We start from the raw sequence: 21355 nt of genomic DNA, 5'->3' as shown, positions 1-21355 counted from the left end.
TCGCCTGTGGTCCAGCTTGCTGTCACCAGCCCTGGGCAGAGCCTCTGAGCTGGTGATGAATGCACCATGCACGGCACAAAGAGCTCCTGCCTCCTGTGGGTTGTGTCCTACCTGAAAGCTGAGTAAGTTGTAATAGCAAAACAAAAAAACCCACCCACCACAAAAAAAACCCACCCCAAAGAAACCCAAAGTAACTGTGGGAGTCTGTACCTTTCCTGTTCTTGGTTGCTCTGTGCCCAGCTGGAATGATTCAGACTTTAGGGAAATCTGGAAGAGCTAAAATGTGGCTGCAACATGCACGTGTCCAGCAGTGATGGTAACTGGGTTCCCTGTTCCTCCCAGGCTCAGAGGTATCTGTAAGGGAAGAGTCAGACACAGATCCCAACCAGAGCGATGAAGCAGAAGCTGAAACTTCCCCAACAAAATCTCCGACAACTCCTAAGTCCATCAAGTGCAAAAATTCATCAGGTAACAAGTGAGCCAAGACCTGTCCTGCTCAGGAGTTGCCCAGGGCTGCCTGCTGACCTTGAACCTGGCTGTGCAGAGCCGCTAAAGGTGCAGGTGTAAAACTGAAGCAGACATGAGAAGGAGCAGGACTTTATCCTTTATTTTCCTGCAAGGGGACAGGGAAGCACCAAACCCTCCACCCCTATCACAGAGCTGTTCTGCGCGTCTTACCGGGTCTTCTCGCCCCTTTCCTCCCCTCTTAAGCCTGATCTGGTGCTTTAGGAGCGAGTTACGCTGCTCAAAATGTGAGCCTGCACTGGCATCAAGCATAATTTATCTGCTTGAGTCTCCCCTATAGCTATCTTAACGCTGTCCGTAGCACCGTGTTGGCTTCGTTCCTGCCAAAGCTGTGCTGGATAAATTCTTGCAGCATGGTGGCATCCAAAGCTGCCCATTTCCTTTGCTCCAAGCCCTGACGGGGTAGAAGCCAGGTCTCCATGAGGAGCAGTCCCGCGTTGGTTGTCTGCACCCACCACCTCCATGAGCCCCGTTCCCACCCTGCCCTGACCCAGGGGGGCTGGCGAATGGGGGTCAGGGCTGTGGGAGGGGACTTGGCTGCAGTGGCGGCAGCAGCCGGAGCGGTGTTGGCTTTCTTCTCCCCCCTCAGATTTCTCACTGTTTTCTTACAACAATGGCGTGGTCATGACGTCCTGCCGGGAGCTCGACAGCACCCGCAGCGCCCTGTCTGCTGCCTCCGCGTTTGCCATTGCCACGGCGGGAGCCAACGAGGGGACCCCCACCAAGGAGAAGTACCGCAGGATGTCCCTCGCCAGTGCAGGTACCCAGCCCCGGGCTACCAAGAGAGCAGGGACACGTTTTTGGGGTGCCTGTTTCCACCATGCTCGGCTGGATTTCCCTCCAGGAGCACCCTGGCTGGGACCCAGCCCCTGCTGAGGGAGCCCAAAGCACCCACAGCCCAGTGCCTCCCCGCTCCGGGCTGTGGTCCCTGGGTGCCTGGGCACAGAGGCTGCCCAAGGAACATGCAGGTTGCAGGCAGCTCAACCCTTTGCACCCATGGCTGAGCACCCCGCTGCTTTGTAACGCAGAGCCTCCCCAGCACTTGTGTTTAAGAGGCTGTTTAGGGATGCTTGGGAAGAGGGGCTGCTCCTTCTAGCAGTGCTGAAAATACCCGTAAGCAATTCTCAGCGGACCTGTAGCAGTGCTAAGGGATTGCTGGCAGTTTCAGGCTTTCCGACGGACCAGCGGAATGGAGACAAGGAGTTCGTGATCCGGAGAGCGGCCACCAACCGGGTCCTCAATGTGCTGCGGCACTGGGTCTCCAAACACTCACAGGTGGGAGGCGGGGGGCCGGGTGGGGGGTCGGCACCGCGGGGGCCCTTCTTCCCCACTGGTGTGAATTGGGCTGCGTGCTGTGTGGCTTAGCCAGGCTCCAGCTGGAAAGACAATTTGGCACTTCTTTTTTAATTAAGCAAATGAGTGGATGTGGGGAGGAGATGAAAATTGTGAAGCAGGGGAGCTGGGAGCCCCTGGTGCAGAGTCGGGGGCCAGGCATAGGATTGCAGTGTTTGCATGTTTGGTGCGCGAAGGGATAGAGCCAGGATCCACAGTCATCACCCTGGCTGGGCTTGGTGGAAGTGGAGTAACTGGGTTTGACTCCTGTTAGGGGGTTTCAGGCTGGGGTTAGGGTTAGGAAACCACATGACTTTCCTTGCTATCCCTGTCCCTCTGCAGCTGGTTGATGGGGGCACTGGGAGCGGTTTAGTACTGGTTGACACTTGGAAGCCCTCATGCCTCTCCCGCCTGGGGTGATGCCAATGCAATGGTACAGAATGAGCCCGGTACCTTCCTGGCTGGTTCCCTTTTGCTGGGCACTACAGGCTGGGATTTTGCAGGGAGAAGAGAGCCTCTGCCCTTGGCGGAGCAGCCGCCCATGCTGGCGCTGCGGGATCATCAGTCTTGGCCGGGTTTAAATGGGCAGAGAGCGGAGCTGCTGGGAATCAATGTTACTCACATTATAGTACATTAACACTGTGACTGTGCCGGCTTTGGCAGGACTTTGAGACCAATGAGGAGCTGAAGTTTAGAGTGATCGCCTTTCTGGAGGAGGTTATTCACGATCCTGAGCTCCTGACCCAGGAGAGGAAAGCAGCTGCCAACATCATAAGGTGAAGGGCCGTGGGTGGGAGGTTGCTTTTTCCTGGATGCTGTGCCAGGCTTTTGGCGGCTGCTTCCCATTCTCGCCTGGGATAAGAGCAGGCACAATGTCTCCTGGAGGGGCTGTGCCTGCAATTAGGCCCTGGGGCTCAGGAAGTGCTGAGAAGGAGGATGGGCAATGCTGGCTGCATCTGACTCCCTGGCGCATCAGGACCTGATGGGGGGCCGCGGGTGAGGCGTGACCCCCCACCCTCGTGCCTGTGCACATGCAGGCATGCCCAAGGTGTGGAGTTGAACCCAGTGAGCACGTGGCCCTTCCCACTGTCAGCCAGTGGGATGGCACCGTGTCTCACCACAGCCAGGGGCTGTGGGCATCTCCGATGAGCTGGGCAGCTCTGGCCACCCAGGTGCATGTCCACCCCATGCTGGGGCCAAGGCAGCTGTGTCTTGCTGCAGGAGTGATGCATGTGGGGCCAGCTGTGGCCTCGGTCAAGGATTGTTTTTCTCTTTAAAATGGGAAATGGGACTTAGAAGCATTCTTATGCATGCCAAGTGTTTAATCTGTGAAAAACCACAAAGTCATGCTGCAGCTCCATTGGAGTTGTGCAGGTCTGATACTTTCCCAGCCAGAGTAATGCTGTCTTTTCATGCCATAGGACCTTGACGCAGGAGGATCCAGGAGACAATCAGATAACCCTGGAGGAGGTTGTACAGATGGTAAATACCCTTTCCCTTTGTCACTCTGCCTAGTAGCTCAGCATAGTGGTAGGGGAACAGCTAAAGATCCCCGTGCTCCAGCACACCTGGCTTCCTGGAGAGCAGTTCTCCAAGCCTGCTGTCCGGGCATATGGCTACAAAGCAGGGAAAGGTTTTCCGGGGACAGGGCCAGCTGCGAGCACAGCTGGATCTGTTGCAGACAGAGGCAACACTAATCCAGCCCACCAGCTGTTTAGTCCTTCTGCACTGTCGGCAGGATGGCTGGAGTGGGCACGGAGACGTGCCTGCCTGCTGATGCCAGTGCCTGCCTGAGGGACGCAGGAAAACCCCACGGATTTTCACTGTGTCCTCTCTGTCCCCAAACCTGTGCCAGTGCTGCCGCGAGCTGGTTCCAAGTGACAGGCGCTGGCCCAGCTGGCATCGGTGCTGCTCCCCCAGGAGCATAGCCCTGGGAACGTGCAATAGATTTAAAACTGTCAGGGTGGCTGCAGTGCATATGCTGCCTTCCTGCATGAAAAAAACCCTGAAGTCTGCTCCCAGAAAAACCCAAGAGCCACTTTAAACTGGCCTGGTGAACCTGAAACAACAGCTGCTCTGTCCCCTGGGTGTGCCGGCCAGCTTCTGGAGTGGCTGAGGCCCCTTGGGGTTTTTTAAAGTTTTTGTCTGTAACCATGGGTCCTGGAAACTTCCTTTGAAGAGGAGAGGACAAACGAAACCAGAGGGTTTCAGTCTGCCCTTCAATCTGAGCAGCTGAGCCACAGTGACCTGCGGTCAAAGGCATGGTGGGGACGCAAGGGAGCCCTGGATTTTGGGGTGCACGTTGGGGTGATGGGGGTTGTGGGTTCTCTGACACCCTCCTTGTGAGCTGGCTGTGTGCATTGTGCTGCCTGCTGAACCCTTGGCTGGGATGCCCTCCAGGGTGCTCGGAGCCCTCCTGCACGGCACCGGTGCTGCTGAGTGCCACCGGTGCCACTCTCCCACCCATTGTTTGCTGTCAGCAGCACCCTGTGCTCTGGCAGGATGTGCCCCCACAGCCTACACCCCTCCAGTGTGCACCATCCCCCCCCCCCCCCAACCTCTCCATGGGCCCCTGAGCTGTGCAGAGGAAGCCCAGCTGGTGTTTGCTCCCCAGGAGCTGCTTTCACAACCCCCTCCTGTGGCCAGGAGGGCATTTTTGCAACGGGCTGTTAACTCAGGCAGGCCACGACGATTCCTGAGGCCGGCTCGCTCGTGGGTACCTGGAGCCACTCTGCTTTTCCCAAACCCCTGCTTTGGAGAGGGTGCTAGAGGGAGGCGATGCCTTTCTCAGGGTGAAGCAGGCACCCCAGAGCAGGGGGCTCAGCTGGTCCACGGCATCGCCTGCGCATCCTGCACCCCAGCCACCCTGCAGTGTTGTCCTTTTGCACCACTGTCCCGGTGCACCGCTGGCTCTGGCCAGAGGACACTGGAATGCGGCAGCGTGTGTTTCAGTTGAGACATCTCTGAGCGAAGCAAGGACAGGGCCGGGCCATTTGCTGTTTGCCTGTGGGCAGTGCTGGGGAGGGCAGTGAGGGCAGTGGGGAGGGTCTCGGCTGCCTGTGGGAGTAACTGGCTGCAATGGAGGCAGCGTGGAGTGCCTACACCCACGCTGCGACTGCTGCCCGGTACACTCTGTGCTTTGCACCTCGGCCCTTGCAGTTCTGTCCCAGAGCCACCCACGGTTCCTGCTCATGCTGCTCCATCCCAGTGCGATACCAGCCTGGCCCCTCTTTCCCACGGACCCTCTATGCTGGGAGCTACTACAGTCCCTTTTCCTGGGAGCCGGACAGGAGAGATGCTGCTGCTCGTGGCAGGTTTTTAGACAGTTCCCTGCTGGGAGAACCCTGCGTTTGGGCTGTGTTCATACCAAAGTGCAGTAAAGCCTGTGCAGGCTGTCACTGTCAGCTTGGGTAGCTCCGAGCATGGGGCACACCGAGTGCCCCTGTGCCTGCAAGCGCCACTTGGCCAGAGCCAGGCAGTGGGAACAGGGGATGTCCCTGTTCTCCTGCTTTTCTGGGCATCCCTTGGAAGAGCCATCCCAAGCAGCAGCAGGGTCTGGGAGCTGCCGACCCCATGGGCACTGGTGGAGCGGTGCTGGCGAGGCTGGCTGAGCTGCCTGGCAGGGGTACGAGGGCACGAGGCAGCAGCTTGGCAGCACTGCTCTGGCTGGGATCCCCTGGTGCTTTATTAATTAAGCAGATGTAGAGCAAGAAGGCAGCAGTTGCAGAAGTCAGTGTGTGGGGATCCGTTCTGTAGCTGACACCTAATTAATTAAATAGAGAAGATTAGTTAATTTTGTGTCTGTACATGTACATGGATGATAATGTAATTAAAACCGTCGGGTTCACAGGGCTGTGTGAAGCCAGCACTTCTCAGTGCTGGCAGGATGTGGGATGCGGTGCTTCTGGACCCTCAGACCAGTGCAGCACCGCATACGCCAGCTCTGTTGGGGAAAAGCCTTTGGCTTGGGAGTCCAGCTTCGGCTTTGATTTTACATGCATGAAATGCAGAAGTTCTTACTATGCTCTTAACCAATGAGCCCACCCTGTCACTCAGGCTGAGGGAGTCAAAGCAGAACCTTTTGAAAACCACTCGGCCCTGGAAATAGCAGAACAGCTGACGCTGCTGGATCACCTGGTCTTCAAGAAGATCCCGTATGAGTAAGTGATGCCCATGAGTGAGGAAGGGCTGTTCTGGTCACCCAGGGTTCTGCACCCGCCTGCTGCCCCATGGCCAGCCTGGCCCAGGCTAACCCCAGAGGGTGCAATGCCTTCCCAGCTGCCACCTGCTCTGCAAGTAGCCCAGGCTGGGCTCAAGCCCAAATCTGAGGCGTGACCCTGTGGCTTATCTGCTGGCATTCCCAGGGCAACCCTCCCAAGTCCATCACACTTGCAAGCGCATCCGTGTGGTCCCTGTCCAGCAGCGTGGGGGGCAAAGGCCCCAGCTTCTCTATTCCATCTGGGTGCAGTGGAGTTTGCAGGGCTTGGGCATCCCCAAAAAATGGGAAATAAATGTTGACCTGAATGCTGTCGTTTGCAGAGAGTTCTTTGGGCAAGGTTGGATGAAGCTTGAGAAGAACGAAAGGACTCCTTACATCATGAAGAACACAAAACACTTTAATGATGTAAGTGCAGCCACAGTGGGGGACGGGGAGACAGGCAAAGATGAGGCAGTGCAGCCAACCTGCCCCTGGCATTAGCCAGGGACTGGGATGTACGAGGTTTATCTGCCCCCACCTGTGCTCCTTGGATGTTACGTGCCTCAGGGACCTGTTGCAGTTTGAGCATCTCCAGGTGCAGTTGCTCCTGCTGGGACTACTGCAGTGAAGGGAAATCTCTTTAAAAAATGCAGTGAGGCTGGAGGGCGTGTAGCTGTTGTACAAAGTCCACCTGATGTGTGGGCTGGGACTGGTGTCTCCCCAAAGGTCAGTAACTTGATAGCGTCGGAGATCCTCCGGAACGAGGAGATCAATGCACGGGTGAGTGCCATCGAGAAGTGGGTGGCAGTGGCGGACATCTGCCGGTGCCTGCACAACTACAATGCGGTGCTGGAGATCACCTCCTCCCTCAACCGCAGTGCCATCTTCCGTCTGAAGAAAACCTGGCTCAAGGTCTCCAAGCAGGTAGGAGCATGGGGCTGACCTCTCATCTGAGAGGCAGAGGAGGGTTGGATGGGCTGAGTGTGATGGTGTTGGGATGACATAAGACACATGCATTGAAAAAACAGAAAACGGAGTAAGGTTTTTGTAGGTCTTTCCCAGGAGGGAGGTGGTGTGCAAAGCAGCTCAGATCCTGTGTTACTCTTGGGTTTATTCATCCCACAGGTCAGATGTGCAGTTAAAGAAACCTTTCCTAAAGAGTCATTGTAACTGTATACACACAGAGACACTTCTTTAAACCGGTTTTCGGGGCTGCTCAGACCAATTATGGATGAGCAAAATGAATTCTTGTGTTATGTGGTACAGAAATAGCTTGTACCTGCACAGTGCAGAGCCTGGTGGAGGCCAGGGGCTGCCGAGCCAGAACTGCTGTGTGGGCTCATCTGAATCTGGAACACCGTCTTTTTTCCTGAGAAGTGATAAACCTGTAAATTAAAACAGGCACTGGCAAAGGCAGAGGTTGGAGGCAGGGGAAGGAAACAAGTGCATAGCCTGTCTTTATTATGTGTTGGAGGAACTTTGCTTTCAAGTGCTTGCTCAGCTCCTCTGGATGTCACCAGGAGCCGGTGTAACGGCCAGGGCAGAATTTGTACCTGCAAAGGTGTCGAGCAGCCGGACAGGGGTCATGTGCCCCGGCGGGATGGGAGCAACCCTGCGGCCGCGGGGATTGGGATTTCTTCCGGGGCCTTCTCCAAGTGACACTTTGGGTTTCTTGCAGACGAAGGCTCTGATCGATAAGCTACAGAAGCTGGTGTCGTCGGAGGGCAGGTTCAAGAACCTGAGGGAGGCACTGAAAAAGTGAGTGAACGATGATTCTCCTGCACTGCTGCTGTGAGGGGGCTGCTGATGGCTGGCCCAGGGTCCCCACGGTGCTAGGGGACCTGGATCCCACGCCGGCTCCTGCACTGCGAGCTGGGGCTTTGCTCACAAGATCATTTCAGAGCCTGCACTAATGCATGTCTTGTTTAGCAGGCACAGGGCTGTGGCTTGCAAAGCGATCCTGAGTAATGAGCTGCTCCTTTGAGCAGTGGTGTGGAAAGACGAGAATAAAAGGCATTGCAGAGGGGGAAATCATTGCCAGACACCACAAAACTTTTTTTGCCCTGTCTCCTTACAGACTCATAGTTTAAACCCCCAAGTGTACAATATTTAGTTATGGTTTCCCACCAGCCCGTGCATGTCACTCCAGCTAGCGTGACATGCCTTATATGCAGCACACTGGGGTGGCTCCCAAGTCAGAGCATTGCACAGCAGAGAGCTGGCAGTGCTGCAATAGCAGCCAGCTCCACACCCAAGCAGAGACGACATGGAGCTTCTCTGCCAGCACTCAGATTCCCCAAATCCTCATTACTTGGTGTTCGCTTGGTCCCGCAAGTCGAGGAGCGCGGTGCTGTGGGTGTGTGGGGAGCGGGGTGCTGAGCTGCCCTGGAGCTGGTGCATCCCCATAAGCTTGTGCATGGCAGACACCCACGGGCTGTGTCCCATCAGCAGCACACAGCAATCCTCCTCGGGGGACTGGGCTGGGGTGCGGTGTGAAGGGCGGGGGGCAAGCTCAGCGCCTGCACTGCCCTCGGCTCTCGGCAGGGGTTTCGCTGGCTGTGAGGGCTGAGGCCAGCAGGGAAAGCTCCGAAAGGTCTTTCCAACCCTCTGCTGAAGCTGCCCCCGACTCACCTCCTGCAGCCCGCAGCTTCGTGTGGGGCATGGCTGAAGCTCATGCTTGTCCTGCTCTGCCCGTGGGGATGGTGGCTGCAGGATGTGGCCCAGGAGACCAGCAGCTTTCCTGGGGAGAGAATCCCTCAAATTCTGCTAACTGTGAAGTCTGACCTTTCTCCCCACTCCAAAGCCCCATAGTAAGGCAGTTTTCTTTTCTTATTTGTTTCTGGTTTGCTCCTGAAGTTGTGACCCTCCCTGTGTCCCCTACCTGGGAATGTACCTGACCGACCTGGCGTTCATTGAGGAGGGGACCCCGAATTACACCGAGGATGGCCTGGTGAACTTCTCCAAAATGAGGATGGTGAGTGTCCCAGTCCCACTGAAGTGGGTGTGTGGGGGACAGATTGGAGTGATGTGGCTCGGTACCACGGTGCTGGCCAGGTCTGTGCCCACCCTGTGCAGTCCTCACAGCAGGCCGTCACCTGCACAGCACCAGATGGCCACACATGTCCCCCTGCATGCGTGCATGCAGCCAGGGTTGTCCCTGAAAGCAACAAAAAAACCCTTTGCATCATGCTGTGGTTGAAAGGTGCAGAGTGCACTCCACCAGCTGCCTGTCACCCTCCCAGGTGGTGGGACGCAGTGCTGGTGGTGATGGCTGTGCTGTAAACGGCTTCTGTGTTTTATCTCCGGACAGATTTCACACATCATAAGAGAGATCCGCCAGTTCCAGCAAACCTCCTACAAGATTGAGCACCAGCCTAAGGTACAGCCTTGTCCTGAGACCCACGTGCTCCCTCTCCTCCTCCTCTCCCTCTCAAATCACAGTGTCTAAGCCTTCAATATCTGGCAGCTCCTTTGGGGAAGATACGATGCTTCCGTAAGAAATTTAAGACAGAAAATGCTAGCAGAACTAGTGCAGGTGTGTGGGCTTGTGTCAGGTGAGGCATAACGGAGGGGGACAAGCACAGGAGATATGTAGCGACCTCCCTGCTCCTCTCGGCACGCTTGTGCCCTGCCACACAAACTGTAAAGAGCTCATCGCCTACGCAGCATTGCTGGCAGAGCAAAAGGATGCGGCTTCCTGCCATCCAAGTCAGCACTGTCCCTGCCTGTCCCTAGCTTTGCTGCCGTTTCTTCCCAGGAGTCAGGACTGCCCTTTCACTCTGGTTCTTCCTGCAAGCCACCGCGATTGTGGGCACAAGGGTCAGCAGCCCAGCACGGTCTTGCCCAGTTGGGGCTGGAGCGTGGCTATGGTCGGACAGTGTGGCAAAAGAGCAGCCTGGAAGGGCTCCCGGGGAGTGGGTGGGCACTGGGGATGGAGCTGTCCTCCACTGTGAGCCACTTTTGGGCAAACGTTGTCCAAGGCAGAGACCTGTGTGCTGCAAAAGCGCGGGCGTGGGTCTTGCTGCAGAGATCCCTGTGCCACAGGAGAGCAGCTCCAGGACATGGAACTCAGCCAGAGCTTGTGTTTTACCTGGCAGGGGAATGAGAAGCTGTACCTTTCCTCATCCATAGGGCCCTTCCATGGGAATGAGTAACAAGTGTCAGTGGCTCCTGTGACCGCTGCCCTCACGCCCCACACTCCCTTGCCCTTTGCTGCCCATCTGCTGCAGCAGGAGCATGGCTGATGCCTCCATGCTGGGAGCAGTGTCTGTGCCTTGCTGCAGGCTGTTGGGAGCAGTGCAGGGGACGGAGGGCAGCTGCAGCAGGCTCCCCCGCGCCTCCCCCAGGATGCCGCAGCGGAGGCACTGCTGTAGACGGCAGCTACGCCCAGATGCAACAGCCGTCAGGCAGGGCGGGTGGTGTGGTGAACGGCCAGAGTGCTCCTGGGGCTGCTCTGGGTGTTTATAAAGTGCGTGCATGCTCCTTGCTGGCACAGCTGGGACACAGTGCAGAGGCTGCCCTCCCTCAGTGCCTCCCTTTCCCTGCAGCAGACTTTGCACAGAGTAGGGCCAGACCCTGTGTCCCCCCGGGCCTTCCACATGCAGGTGAGTTATCCCAGCACCAGCAGAGCCCACCCTGGAGATGCTGAGAAATAGCTATTCTGGGGCAGCACTCCCCACCCCAGGCTGGGAGTGCAGGCTGGGAGCAAAACATGTCCTACCCACCCCCCCCGCATCCTGATGCTGGGTGGCCTCCGCTTCGTGGTGGCCCCCAGATGTGTGATAAGATGAAAGGTCTCAGCCACCCTCGTGCTTCCTCTGCCGCGGCGCCGCAGAGCCACCCAGGAACTGGGCTGGTTGGCGTTGGGGTTTCCGCTGTCTCCAGCACTGCTGTTCTCCAGAAACATCAAACCCTCCTGAAACACTGCTGCTGCCCCACAGGCATCTGCCAAACCTGCCTGGTGCCCCGACTGCCGTGCCACGTTGTCAGTGATCCGGCTGGGCCAAACCGCCCTCCAGTGATGCCAGTTTCCATGTGTGGTGGCAGGAGCAGCCCAAGTCACTCTGGACCACAACCCCTGGCTGGGCTGGCGGAGGTCAGGGAGCTGCAGGCTCTAGCTTCTGCAGTGCCGGGCAGCCCCAGCCCTGCCCTCTGCACTGTTGGTACCTGCCCGAGACTGGGCTCACACCGCTGCCTTTTCCCATCCGGGCACCCCAGGTAACCCCTGCCTCCTCCCAGCCTGTGCTGCTCAGGAAGAAGACCAGCATCTGTGAAAGCAGCCCACTGCCGTGAGAAACCTGGCTGAAAACAGCCAATACCAAGTGCAGCAGGGAAGGGTAGTGCAGGTGGTGCTGTGCGTGGCTGCGCATCACCCTGTCTCCCTGCAGAGGTGGGATACAGCTGTACAGAAGGTTCTGGATGCTCTTGCGGGTGACAGGATGAAGCCCTCTCTGCACTGCCAGCACTTCCCAGGCAGAGGCTCTGTTGCCGGCTGCTTCTTTTGCTGGCTGGCTCTGAACCCCAGGTGCAGTGCCTTGCCCCGGCATGGGCTGTGCCCCTCTTTGGCATCAGGTGCACATGCTGTGCTGCTAACAAGGCCAAAAAGTAATTTGGGAAAAATCTGCCAGGAATTGTGAGTGGATTTTCTGTTAGTACCGGAGCAGATGTCCTGCCCTGTCAGCAGCATTCCTGAAGCAAGAATGTTGTTCCCCACTTACGTGGTGCCTTAATTATCAGGATTTTGTGTTCTCAGCAGGAGAGAACTTTGTGCCTGATAAAATTGTACCAGAGGGGAAAACTAAGCAAGAAAAGCAGAAGAGCAGCTGAGGATTAGGCAAGACTTTGCAATCCTGGGATGAAATAAGCACGTGCAGTGCCTGTGTTGGTTGGCAGGAACTGCAGGCACTTCTCTGCGACTCAGAGATAGGCTTAGGCCTTTATCATTTTCCAATTTCAGCATTTATCATCGGCTGCAGCAGAGGAGAGTCCTACCCGTTAACCGTTTGGCTCTCATTTTTCCAGGTGACGCAGTACCTGCTGGACCAGTCATTTGTGATGGATGAAGAAACCCTTTACGAAGCTTCTCTGCGAATAGAGCCCAAACTGCCTTCTTGAGCCCGGAGCAGTGGCCGGCGGCTGCTCGTGTACACACGCTATACCATACTGTATATATCTGTTTGTTTCTGTTGGACGCCCTGGAGTGACTTCCACGTATGTGCTTCTCCAAGCAAACCGCCCCCCTCGTTCTTTGGCCGCAGTAGACCTCGCGTAGGATTTCCCGCGTCGTTTAAGGTTTCACGCCTCGACACTTTGCTGGAGTCCCCATTTCTTTTCGATGATGTTACTTTTGTCACTGGTTCTTCTCGAGGGGGCTGGCGGTCGGGCGGGTGAACCCGTGTGTTCCCACGGGGCTCTCGGGCAGCACAGAGCAGCTCTCAGACCATATCAGCAGTAACATCCTGTGGCAAACTCTGTAAGGCAGGGGAAGAGAACACGTTAAAAGTTTATCTCTCCATGCAAAGCTGCCCTGTCTCTGTGTGCCACCCCCTCCGCGCTGGCCCGGCATCAGGGGGGCCTCTCGGCTGCTGCCCCTGGTCCCTCCTAAGTCGGGAAGATGGAAATGTCCCTTTGACTCTCCTTGCTGCATACGGCTCATGACAAGCTTCTGTTGATATGCTATAGATCCGTATACCTTGTGACCACTATGAGTAATATGATGTAGAATTAGAAAAAGATGACCGAGTGTTTTTATTACATATACTGTAATCCTGTCTAACCACCTTCTAGCAGGAATATAGTAATGTAGTGCTTATTCTGTGAATATTACCATGTATTTTTTACATTGTACAGTATATAAACACAGTTTAACTTTACGGTGGCAGGCATGCTCCACTCTAACAACCAGAACACTTTTGCTGTAAGCAATACCTCGTGGTATGAGAATTCTCTTTCAAGCCCTAAAACTATTTCAACTTACAGCTTGTTTGGAAAAATATTTCCATTTTTTTGTAAAAATATATGTTTCCTGATTACCTCTTGCTAATAAATCTATTCTATCTCAGGGTGAACCGGGACTCGGGATGTTTTTATCGGCGGGTCAACGTCTGACCCGCAGACACCCCCCTCCCCCGCCCTTCCCGCCTCTGCGGGGACGCCCCGCCCCGGGGAGGGACCGCCCCGCCCCCTGCCCCGCCCCTGCCCCGCCCCCGCCCCCGGGGAGGGACCGCCCCGCCCCCTTCCCCGCCCCCGCCCCGCCTCTCCGGCAGAGGCTCAGCTCGGCTCGGCTCGGCACGGTTCGGTTCGGCGATGGACTGGGCTGCGTTGCTGGTTGCGGCCGCGCTTCTGGCGCTCGCCGCCGCTTGGGAGCCCTCCGCCGAAGGTAAAGGGGTACCGGGAGGGGGTGGCTCGGCTCGGCTTCCCCGTCGCCCGTTCGGCGGCGGGGGAGCCGAGCCGAGCCGCTGACGCTTCCCCGCTCTCTCCCGCAGAGGAGCTGCAGTTCAAGGCCTGGATGCTGCAGGTAAAGCTCCGGGGACGGGCCGCGGTGGGAAGGAGCCGGGCCGGGGGAATGGGGGGCCTCGGGGACCCCTCGGGAGCGGCTGACGCCCTGTGTCCCCGTAGAACAACCGGCGGTACAGCCCGGACGAGTACCCCCGCCGGCTGCGCATCTTCCTCGGTAACAAGAGGCAGATCGACGAGCACAACGCCGGCAACCACAGCTACCAGAGTAGGAGCCGCTTCCCCAGCACCCCCCCTCGGCCCGCTCTCGCTTTGCACTCTGAACCGTAGTGAGCAAAACGTTCCCGTTTCCTCCCTTCTTCCAGTGAGCCTGAACCAGTTTTCGGATCTGACCTTCGCAGAATTTAAAAAATTGTACCTGTGGAGAGAGCCCCAGGTAAGTCACAGGAGGAGGGGGTCCGGCAGGGGATGGCAGAGCCCGAGCCGCGGGGCGGGGGGGCTCCGCAGCAAGCTGCACCCACCTGTGGGTCAGCACCCCATCACTGTGCTGCCTGAAACCCACTTTGCTAAGTGCAGTGCCCTGTCCCGCCGGTGCTGGGGTAAGAGTGAGGTGAACCGCCCCCTCCATCCCCAACCTTCCCAGCTTTCAGCTGCCTCTGCCTCTTGACCCTGGCTCTAGCCAAATTGTCACTTCTGCTTTCAGCTTTGCAGGTCGATCTGTGTTTTTGTGGGTAGGCCTAAAGCCTGATCCCGGCTGATTGGGGAGTTAGGAGGTCCTTTAGCAGTGCTCTTCCAGGGCTGGCTCAGGTCTCCCTGGCCAGTGTGGCTGTCATGCAGTGAGCCAGGGCCACACAGGCAGCATGGCAGTCACCGCTGCCTCCACCCTGGGAAGGGCGGCCATCCGCGAGCCACTGTCCCCCAGCATGGTGGCTTGCCGCAGCTCTCCTGCCTCGCTTGCAGAACTGCTCAGCCACAAAGGGGAACTTCCTGCGCAGCTCGGGGCCGTATCCCGACTCCATTGACTGGAGGAAGAAGGGAAATTACGTGACACCCGTGAAAAACCAGGTGAGGACTGTGTGTCATCAGCGATGTGCCAAGAGCAGGCTGGGAGAGGGGCTAACCGCTGTGGGCAGGGCACCATGCCAGGAGGAGGAGTGCTGGGGTGTGCCTGCCCACAGGGAAGCAGGCTCCTCCAGGAGCCCGTCCGCGGCTGGGGCGAGGGTGGCTGGGGTGGGCTGGGGTGGGGGGAGGCCATGGGTCCCTGGGCAGGGGCCAAGCGGAAGGTGAAGCCCAGCTGCTGGCACGGAGTGGAAGCGATGTGCTCTTGGCGTGCCCTTCTGCCCTGGCCCTGGTGTTTTGGGGAGGCTAGTGACCCTGGAGCACATTATGGAGCAGTTCCTCTCCGGTTCCTAATGCAGGGCCCCTGCGGGAGCTGCTGGACCTTTTCCACCACAGGGTGTTTGGAGTCTGCTATTGCTATTGCGACGGGAAAGCTCCTCTCTCTGGTAAGAGATTTTCCTTTCCTGTGCACTGACGGCAAGTCCTGCTTCCAGTTATCTGCCGGGGCTGCCAGCAGGGCCAGCCCACTCCTGTCTGGGACAGCTGCCAGCTGCTTGTTCCAAGTCTGGCTGTACATCACTGTGTGTGGCTGTGGCAGGCACCCCCAGCCCTGCAGACCCCTTGCAGCTCTTTGCAAGCCAAGCAAAACTGCTGGGGAGGTGTAAGGCAGTGTGGCCGGGAGCTTGCTGTGCCTGAGGACGTGCCTGTCACCATCTCTTCTCGGGGTCTGAGTGTCCTGCTGCCGCGGGTTTGGGCAGAGCCCTTTTCAGAGCAGGATGAAAGCGGAGGGGCCGGACGCTGACAGGTCCCTGCTGCTGGGAGCAGGCATAGTTAGCTAGAGCCATGTCTGGTGCTGCGAACCAGCAGGAGCTTCTTGCTGCAAAACAGCTTGCTGCAAGCAGCATATTGTGAGACTGTTTATTTTTAAACTCCCAGAGGATTTACGTTCTTGAAGAACTAGAAAGACAGCTGCTTTTATGACTTACCAGAATAGCTGAGGGTTGGGTGTAAATGTTAAAAACAAACTTGACCTTTGAAAGAGATCTCAGCCAGTGCTCCCATGGGTAAGACAGTGTCCTGGGAGGTGTGAGGAGGAATGCCTCTTGCAGCTCAAGCATCCTGGGCTGCCAGCTCCACATCTTCCTTGTCTCCCTCTTTAGGATGTGGAGCTGTTCAGCTTGCAGCAGGTGAACAGCCAGCTACATGGATAAAACCAATGCTCCTCAGTTGCCTGCCACCCGGATTTCATTTTGTATCACTTATTCCGAATGCAGGTGTTGAATATATACTTACTCAAAAAACTTTTCCTTAGGCAGAACAACAGTTAGTTGATTGCGCCCAGGCTTTTAACAACCACGGCTGCAGTGGGTAAGTAATATAAAGTAATAAAGAATAGAAATGGGAGTATCTTATGTTCCATGATTGACAGCTTTCCTCAAGATCTAGTGTCAGGATCCTTCCAGATCTTGGAATGGTTTTTGTTTTCCCTTGGCTGACACATGTCAGGGAAAACAGTTTTGGCTTTGGTTTGGTTTCCTTATTTTAATTTCGCGCTCCCTAGAGGTTAGAATGTTTCACTAAATCTCCAGCATTTCCTATGTTGTTCCTCTTGTTTATTAGTTTTTCTTGTGATATTTGTTTTTTTACAATGTCTTCTGACATTGCAGTCACGTGTGCTACATAACTAGTCTTTAACATGCTTGGGGAAAGCAAGAGGAGTTTTGTCTGTTGCACTGCTGATGGGTCACGTGCATCTTATGGCACTTTAAGGAACCCACAGAAACCTCTGCTTCCCCGTTGGTAAATTCCTACTGGCATTGCTAGAGAAGGGAGAAAATAAAGCTTTCTGAAATCTTCTGTTTTCTGTAAGATAGGCAGTCCCTGAGGAATGCTCAGAGCTGAGCAAAACCGCTCTTGGTGCTTTTTACTTTTCTTGTGATTCCTCCTTAGTCCTTTCCTTGTCAGCATGCCCTGATCACACTCTCCTTTTCTTCCCTCTGTGAGATGTGCTCCCCAAAGTTGGCTGGGGGAGGAAGCAGCTGCTTGCTGGACATGTGGGTCCCTTGTCCTCCCCTGTGCTGTGTAGCTGGGGACCTCAGCCACAGCATCCAGGCTGCAGGCTGGGCAGAGGTCACGGATAAACACCTTGAGCGTGCGAGGCTGCAGAGCTGAGCCGGCACTGTTGGTGCTGTGTGTACAAGGTGGCCTCATGCCTTTGGGCCTCCTGTGTGTTGGCGTTCTCCCCCAGGGATTAGGCACCCCTGAGAATGAGGTCTTCCCATGCCTCTGTAGGACCATGCCAAACAGCCTGATGGGCTGGAGTCCCAGACAGCGAGGTACTGCAGGAACAGACTGGAGTTTATGCCTATAGAGGGTCTGGGATACACACTGTCCTTCCCTTTCCTCCAAGTTTGTGGGAACGGTCTGTAGGACTGTGGGGGAATGTTCATGGATTTGCTCTGCAGAAGCCACAGCGTTACCATCCTAATGAATCTGCATTCTGGCTGTGTTGTCTTGCAGGGGCCTGCCAAGCCAAGCCTTTGAATACATATTGTATAACAAAGGGCTCATGGGGGAGGACACCTACCCATACCGGGCCGAGGTACTTCCAGCGCAGCTCAGGTGTATTTCTGCAGTGGCAGAGCAGGGTCCAGAGCAGGCTTTAACACCGGTTCCTTTCTGTCTGCACAGAATGGCACCTGCAAGTTCCAGCCGGAGAAGGCTATTGCATTTGTCAAGGATGTTATCAATATCACGCAGGTAAGGCCCTGAGGGTTACTTTTCCGAACTTCAAGGGCTGCGCCAAGCCTGACCTGGAAGGTGCTCAGAGGCTCCAAGGTGTGCCAGGCCCTGCAGCACAAGCTGCAGCCTGCTTTCTCTTTGGAGAGGAGCGAGCCGCTGGCATGCACACTCCTCCTCTCCTGTGTGCCGCTGACTCCCTTTTCTGAAGGTGGCACCAATGAAATGCTGTAGTCAAAATACAGGCACTAGGTCTGTGCCTGCTTTCCACAGTGGGTGCGCCTCCGGACTGTAAGACAGTCTTGGTTCTTGTCTTTCAATGCAAGCAGCCCTTGTTTCCTTGTCTGCAAGCAGAAAGCCAGGGTTAGCCATCCCCCATGGTCTGACTGCTGCTCCGGGGTTCTTGACTGGTTCCAGCAAAATCAGGAGATAAATTGACCCTAGAATCCTCTTCCTGCAGTATGATGAGGATGGCATGGTAGAAGCTGTGGGGAAGCACAACCCGGTGAGCTTTGCATTTGAGGTGACAGGTAACTTCATGCACTACAGAAAAGGAGTCTATTCAAAGTAAGTATTTCTGAACCTGGGAGGTTGAGGGTGAGGGGAAGGTGGAATCACTCGCATCCCCATTTCTCCTGCTTTGTGGCACTGGACGCCAGGACACTGGACTGCATTCTTGCATTTTCTTTTAAACAAAATAGAAAACATAAGTAAACTGAGCCTTGATATACCGATTTCCCTGGGGGATGAGAGCGCAGCACAGGGAAGAGGGAACAGTGTGCTTGCAGCCAGTTTACTGCTAGGAACCAGTCCAACCTGAAGACCAGTCTGCGTTTGGAACAAAGTTCAGCAAGTCAGGAAGCTCAGGAGATCCTTCTGCAGCTCTGCCACAGAGCTGGCGGAAGCCTCTTCCAGGGCCGATGTGTGTGACTGTGGATGGTGGCAGGGTCAGCCCAGGTGTTGTAGCTGAACACATCTGGTTTACTTAGGGCAAGTCCTAACCAAAGTAAGTTTTCCGTGGGACTCAAGTGGCTCTTCCAGTGCTAGACCTCAGATGGGTGGTGGTGAGCAGTGTAGCTGCCTTCACACTGCCCTGCACCTGAGCTGGTACGTTTGCAGATTGTGTTACGAAGGCAGGGGTCCCTGCATCGCTGTCCTCTGCAGGGCAGGCAGGTCCCCCAACACCTCATGCCAATCCCATCAGGTGCTTACCTGCCTCTGCAGCTGGTTGTGTAAGAAAAGCAGCAGAGATGAAAAATTAGTTGGAGACATGAAGTGACCTAGCAGAAGGTCTCGAGTGTTGTGTCAGCTCTATAGCCAAGGCAAAAAGCTACTTAAAAGGATGATTATTATGTTTTGGAAAGACTATGGAAGCTAACTGCAGCAGGATAGATTTCTATTAGGCAAGAAATTGGGAAAGTGCATGTTTGGAGAGAACTAGAAAAATACTTGAGAGTAATGAATCCTCAGTCACGTAGAACTGCAGGGAAAATTAAACTAAGAGTCTAAGCATGAGTGATCTACCCCAGGGAGCTGCAAGGGAAAGAGTAGGCAGCACCATGAATTTGAGTGGCTTTGCTGTTGCTATAAAGACAGTAATCTCAAAGTTTAAAGCAAGCAACAGGCAGATGTGAGGAGTTAAAGCAGGTGAGACAGTCAAGATACTTTGTAACAGGATTCCTGTTTGAGGAACATGCCAAGTTATCTTGTAGATTTATAGTCTAAGGTAGATTTAAAGTCAGAGCATATGGAATAATTGATGCTCCAGTGGTTTCAGCCTATGGTCCCCAGACCAACTATTAACAGATTGAAGAAAAGTAAATCTGTTGTGGGGATTTTTGATCTTTTACTTATCTGCAATTTGAAAATGTTTAAAAATAAGTGCTCTAGAGATGGGAGCTTGTACCTTGTGTTGTCTTGTTTTATATCACAGGTGGCAACTTTCATCAAGTGCAATTTAAAAGCTGGAAATTCAGAGGAAATACAAGGAAACGTGTATTTAGACTGAGGAACTAGCTGTTCCCTGTGCAAAATGTGGAACAGTGCCCCTGAACTTTGGGGCAGAACAAACTGTTACTGGGATGCACTTAAGAGCTTCTGGTTTTCATTGGAAAAATTCCTTTGCTCAGTTTTTTTCATTGTAGCTCATTCTTGTGTGACAATGTTGATCTTAATTCTGAACAAAAGCCCGGACCGGGTGCTCAGATCCGCATAGCCTATCGCCCTGACTTCAGATATGGCTGGTAATAGTTTCTGAGTGGGAACAGAGAGTAGTATCTCCTTTTCTTGGCTTCCCTCCCTACTCTCCACAACTGGAAGTTCAGAGTATCCAGTAGTTCTTTTTGCAGTTGGGAGTGCAATTGAGAATGCTGGCTAATCCATGATTAATTACAGGGTGTTTTTTCATGTAACTAATCTGCATTATTTTCCCTTTTCTATGCAGCCCACGATGTGAGCACACTCCTGACAAGGTGAACCATGCTGTCCTTGCTGTGGGCTATGGAGAAGAAAATGGAACACCTTACTGGATTGTGAAGAACTCCTGGGGCCCGCTGTGGGGCATGAATGGGTAAGGAGGTCCCAATGCTACCTGACCCACCATGGTCTCCCTGTACCTGGTAAAAGGACAGTTGTGTCTGTCGGATTCCACCCACCTTCATCAGCCCCCAGGTCGCCCTTACGCTCTCAAGCTGAAATTTCGCAGCTGTTTCATACTCTGGGAGGATGCAGGGGCAATCATTCCAGCCTCAGCAGTGAAGGAGACATGGCTCTACAAACCAGTCCTGGGTTGACTGGTTAGAGCAGACCCATAGATCAGTAGCCCTGCCGTTGTCACCAGGAGCTTGGCCAGCGTGTGCAGAGCTGCCATACTGGTGGTTCACCTGGTGCCAGGAGAGCACTGTGCCTCTTCTGTGGTTACATGGCCAGAGAAGAATGGGTTGTGCTGGGAGTGAGTTTTCACTCCAGCTCTGCAAGTATTTCCAGCTGCTAGTGAAATTTTTCAGAGTCAGGTGCTAACTCTGCTAGTTTGTGATATAAGGGGGATGGGGAACAGCATTGCCTGCCTAACTACTGTCACAAGTATTTGGTCCTTGCGCTGGCATGAGAAAGGAGCTTGCACTAATGAGAGCAGTTGTGTTATGCCACTATATCTGTCATGCTGACTCCGCCGGAGGAGGGAACACTCACTCAAACACATTCTTTCTCTTTTTAGGTACTTCCTTATTGAACGTGGCAAGAATATGTGTGGTCTTGCTGCTTGTGCATCTTACCCAGTTCCTCAGGTGTAAGAGGAGAGTGCAGGCTGGGGAAAGTGGGCATAGGAAATGAGCGATTGTGTACAAATTTCTGAATGCTAAAATCAAGAAGGTGAGAACAAGATGAAATACCAGTCTGCTCAAAGTTGTTACCTGTAGGCAGATTCGTTGGCTTGCACACAGCTTCTCCCAGTAGGAAGACCCGTACCTCCTCTCCCCAGCCAAAAGCAAGTGTGGTCCTGTGCTGAGCACCAGACTCCCGCCTTCTCCTCCCGGCTATGGCATGCTCGCAGCATGCTTCACTCGCCCTGTCCCAGCTGAGGCCCTGTGCCTCTGCTGGGGGGCTGTCAGCAGCCGGGGGGTACTGCTTGGATGGTGGAAATGCCACGCAGTTACCGGATTTTAAGATGCTGCCCCAACAAAGCTCACCCATTCTTTCAGGTGGCTGTTTCCCAATCAACGGATGTAACTTCTAGGGATTTTTTTATTTTCTTTGAAGGTGATTGTTCCTTTCTCTAGAGAAAGATGAGTGCTGTGGTTTGTACTTTTACTCTATTTTCATTAAATGTATTTAGTACTTTTTGTATTAAAAAAATAGGGTATTTTAATGCAAATAAAGAAGAAATTATTTTAAGAATCAATGAAGAAAGCAAGAAGTGTATTGCTAACATTTTATAAACACACCTCGGTGAAGGGAGGCTATGCGTCAGTAGGCAGCACGTCTGTTGTGTGTTATTTCATGCTAAAATCGGCCACTGACTGAATAAATACGACTCGTCACCGGTATGGT

General features: G+C 54.6%; 2 protein-coding genes across 3 annotated transcripts in view; both read left to right on the top strand.

The window, feature by feature from the left end:
• The window catches only part of RASGRF1 (Ras protein specific guanine nucleotide releasing factor 1), a 43803-nt gene extending 30691 nt beyond the window's left edge, over positions 1-13112 (top strand). For both annotated transcript variants that reach the window (XM_049812857.1, XM_049812856.1), the window contains exons 16-27: positions 343-468; positions 1115-1285; positions 1688-1800; positions 2521-2633; positions 3279-3339; positions 5914-6017; positions 6397-6481; positions 6782-6979; positions 7734-7813; positions 8912-9029; positions 9366-9434; positions 12077-13112. In XM_049812857.1, coding sequence (XP_049668814.1) covers positions 343-468; positions 1115-1285; positions 1688-1800; positions 2521-2633; positions 3279-3339; positions 5914-6017; positions 6397-6481; positions 6782-6979; positions 7734-7813; positions 8912-9029; positions 9366-9434; positions 12077-12169 — 1331 coding nt within the window. In that variant the 3' untranslated portion in view covers positions 12170-13112. The remainder of the gene's footprint in view (positions 1-342; positions 469-1114; positions 1286-1687; positions 1801-2520; positions 2634-3278; positions 3340-5913; positions 6018-6396; positions 6482-6781; positions 6980-7733; positions 7814-8911; positions 9030-9365; positions 9435-12076) is intronic.
• Positions 13113-13310: 198 nt separating this feature from the next.
• Positions 13311-21351, top strand: CTSH (cathepsin H). The gene is made up of 12 exons (XM_049813538.1): positions 13311-13433; positions 13540-13571; positions 13673-13778; positions 13876-13946; positions 14471-14575; positions 14929-15015; positions 15882-15937; positions 17090-17171; positions 17261-17329; positions 17769-17875; positions 19752-19877; positions 20523-21351. The coding sequence occupies exons 1-12, from the start codon at positions 13361-13363 to the stop codon at positions 20596-20598; spliced, it is 990 nt and encodes a 329-aa protein (XP_049669495.1). The 5' UTR covers positions 13311-13360; the 3' UTR covers positions 20599-21351.
• The last annotated feature ends 4 nt before the right edge of the window (positions 21352-21355 follow it).

Source organism: Accipiter gentilis, chromosome 10, assembly GCF_929443795.1.
Source record: "Accipiter gentilis chromosome 10, bAccGen1.1, whole genome shotgun sequence".
Lineage (NCBI taxonomy): Eukaryota > Metazoa > Chordata > Aves > Accipitriformes > Accipitridae > Astur > Astur gentilis.
This window is presented reverse-complemented; position numbering and strand designations above follow the sequence as displayed.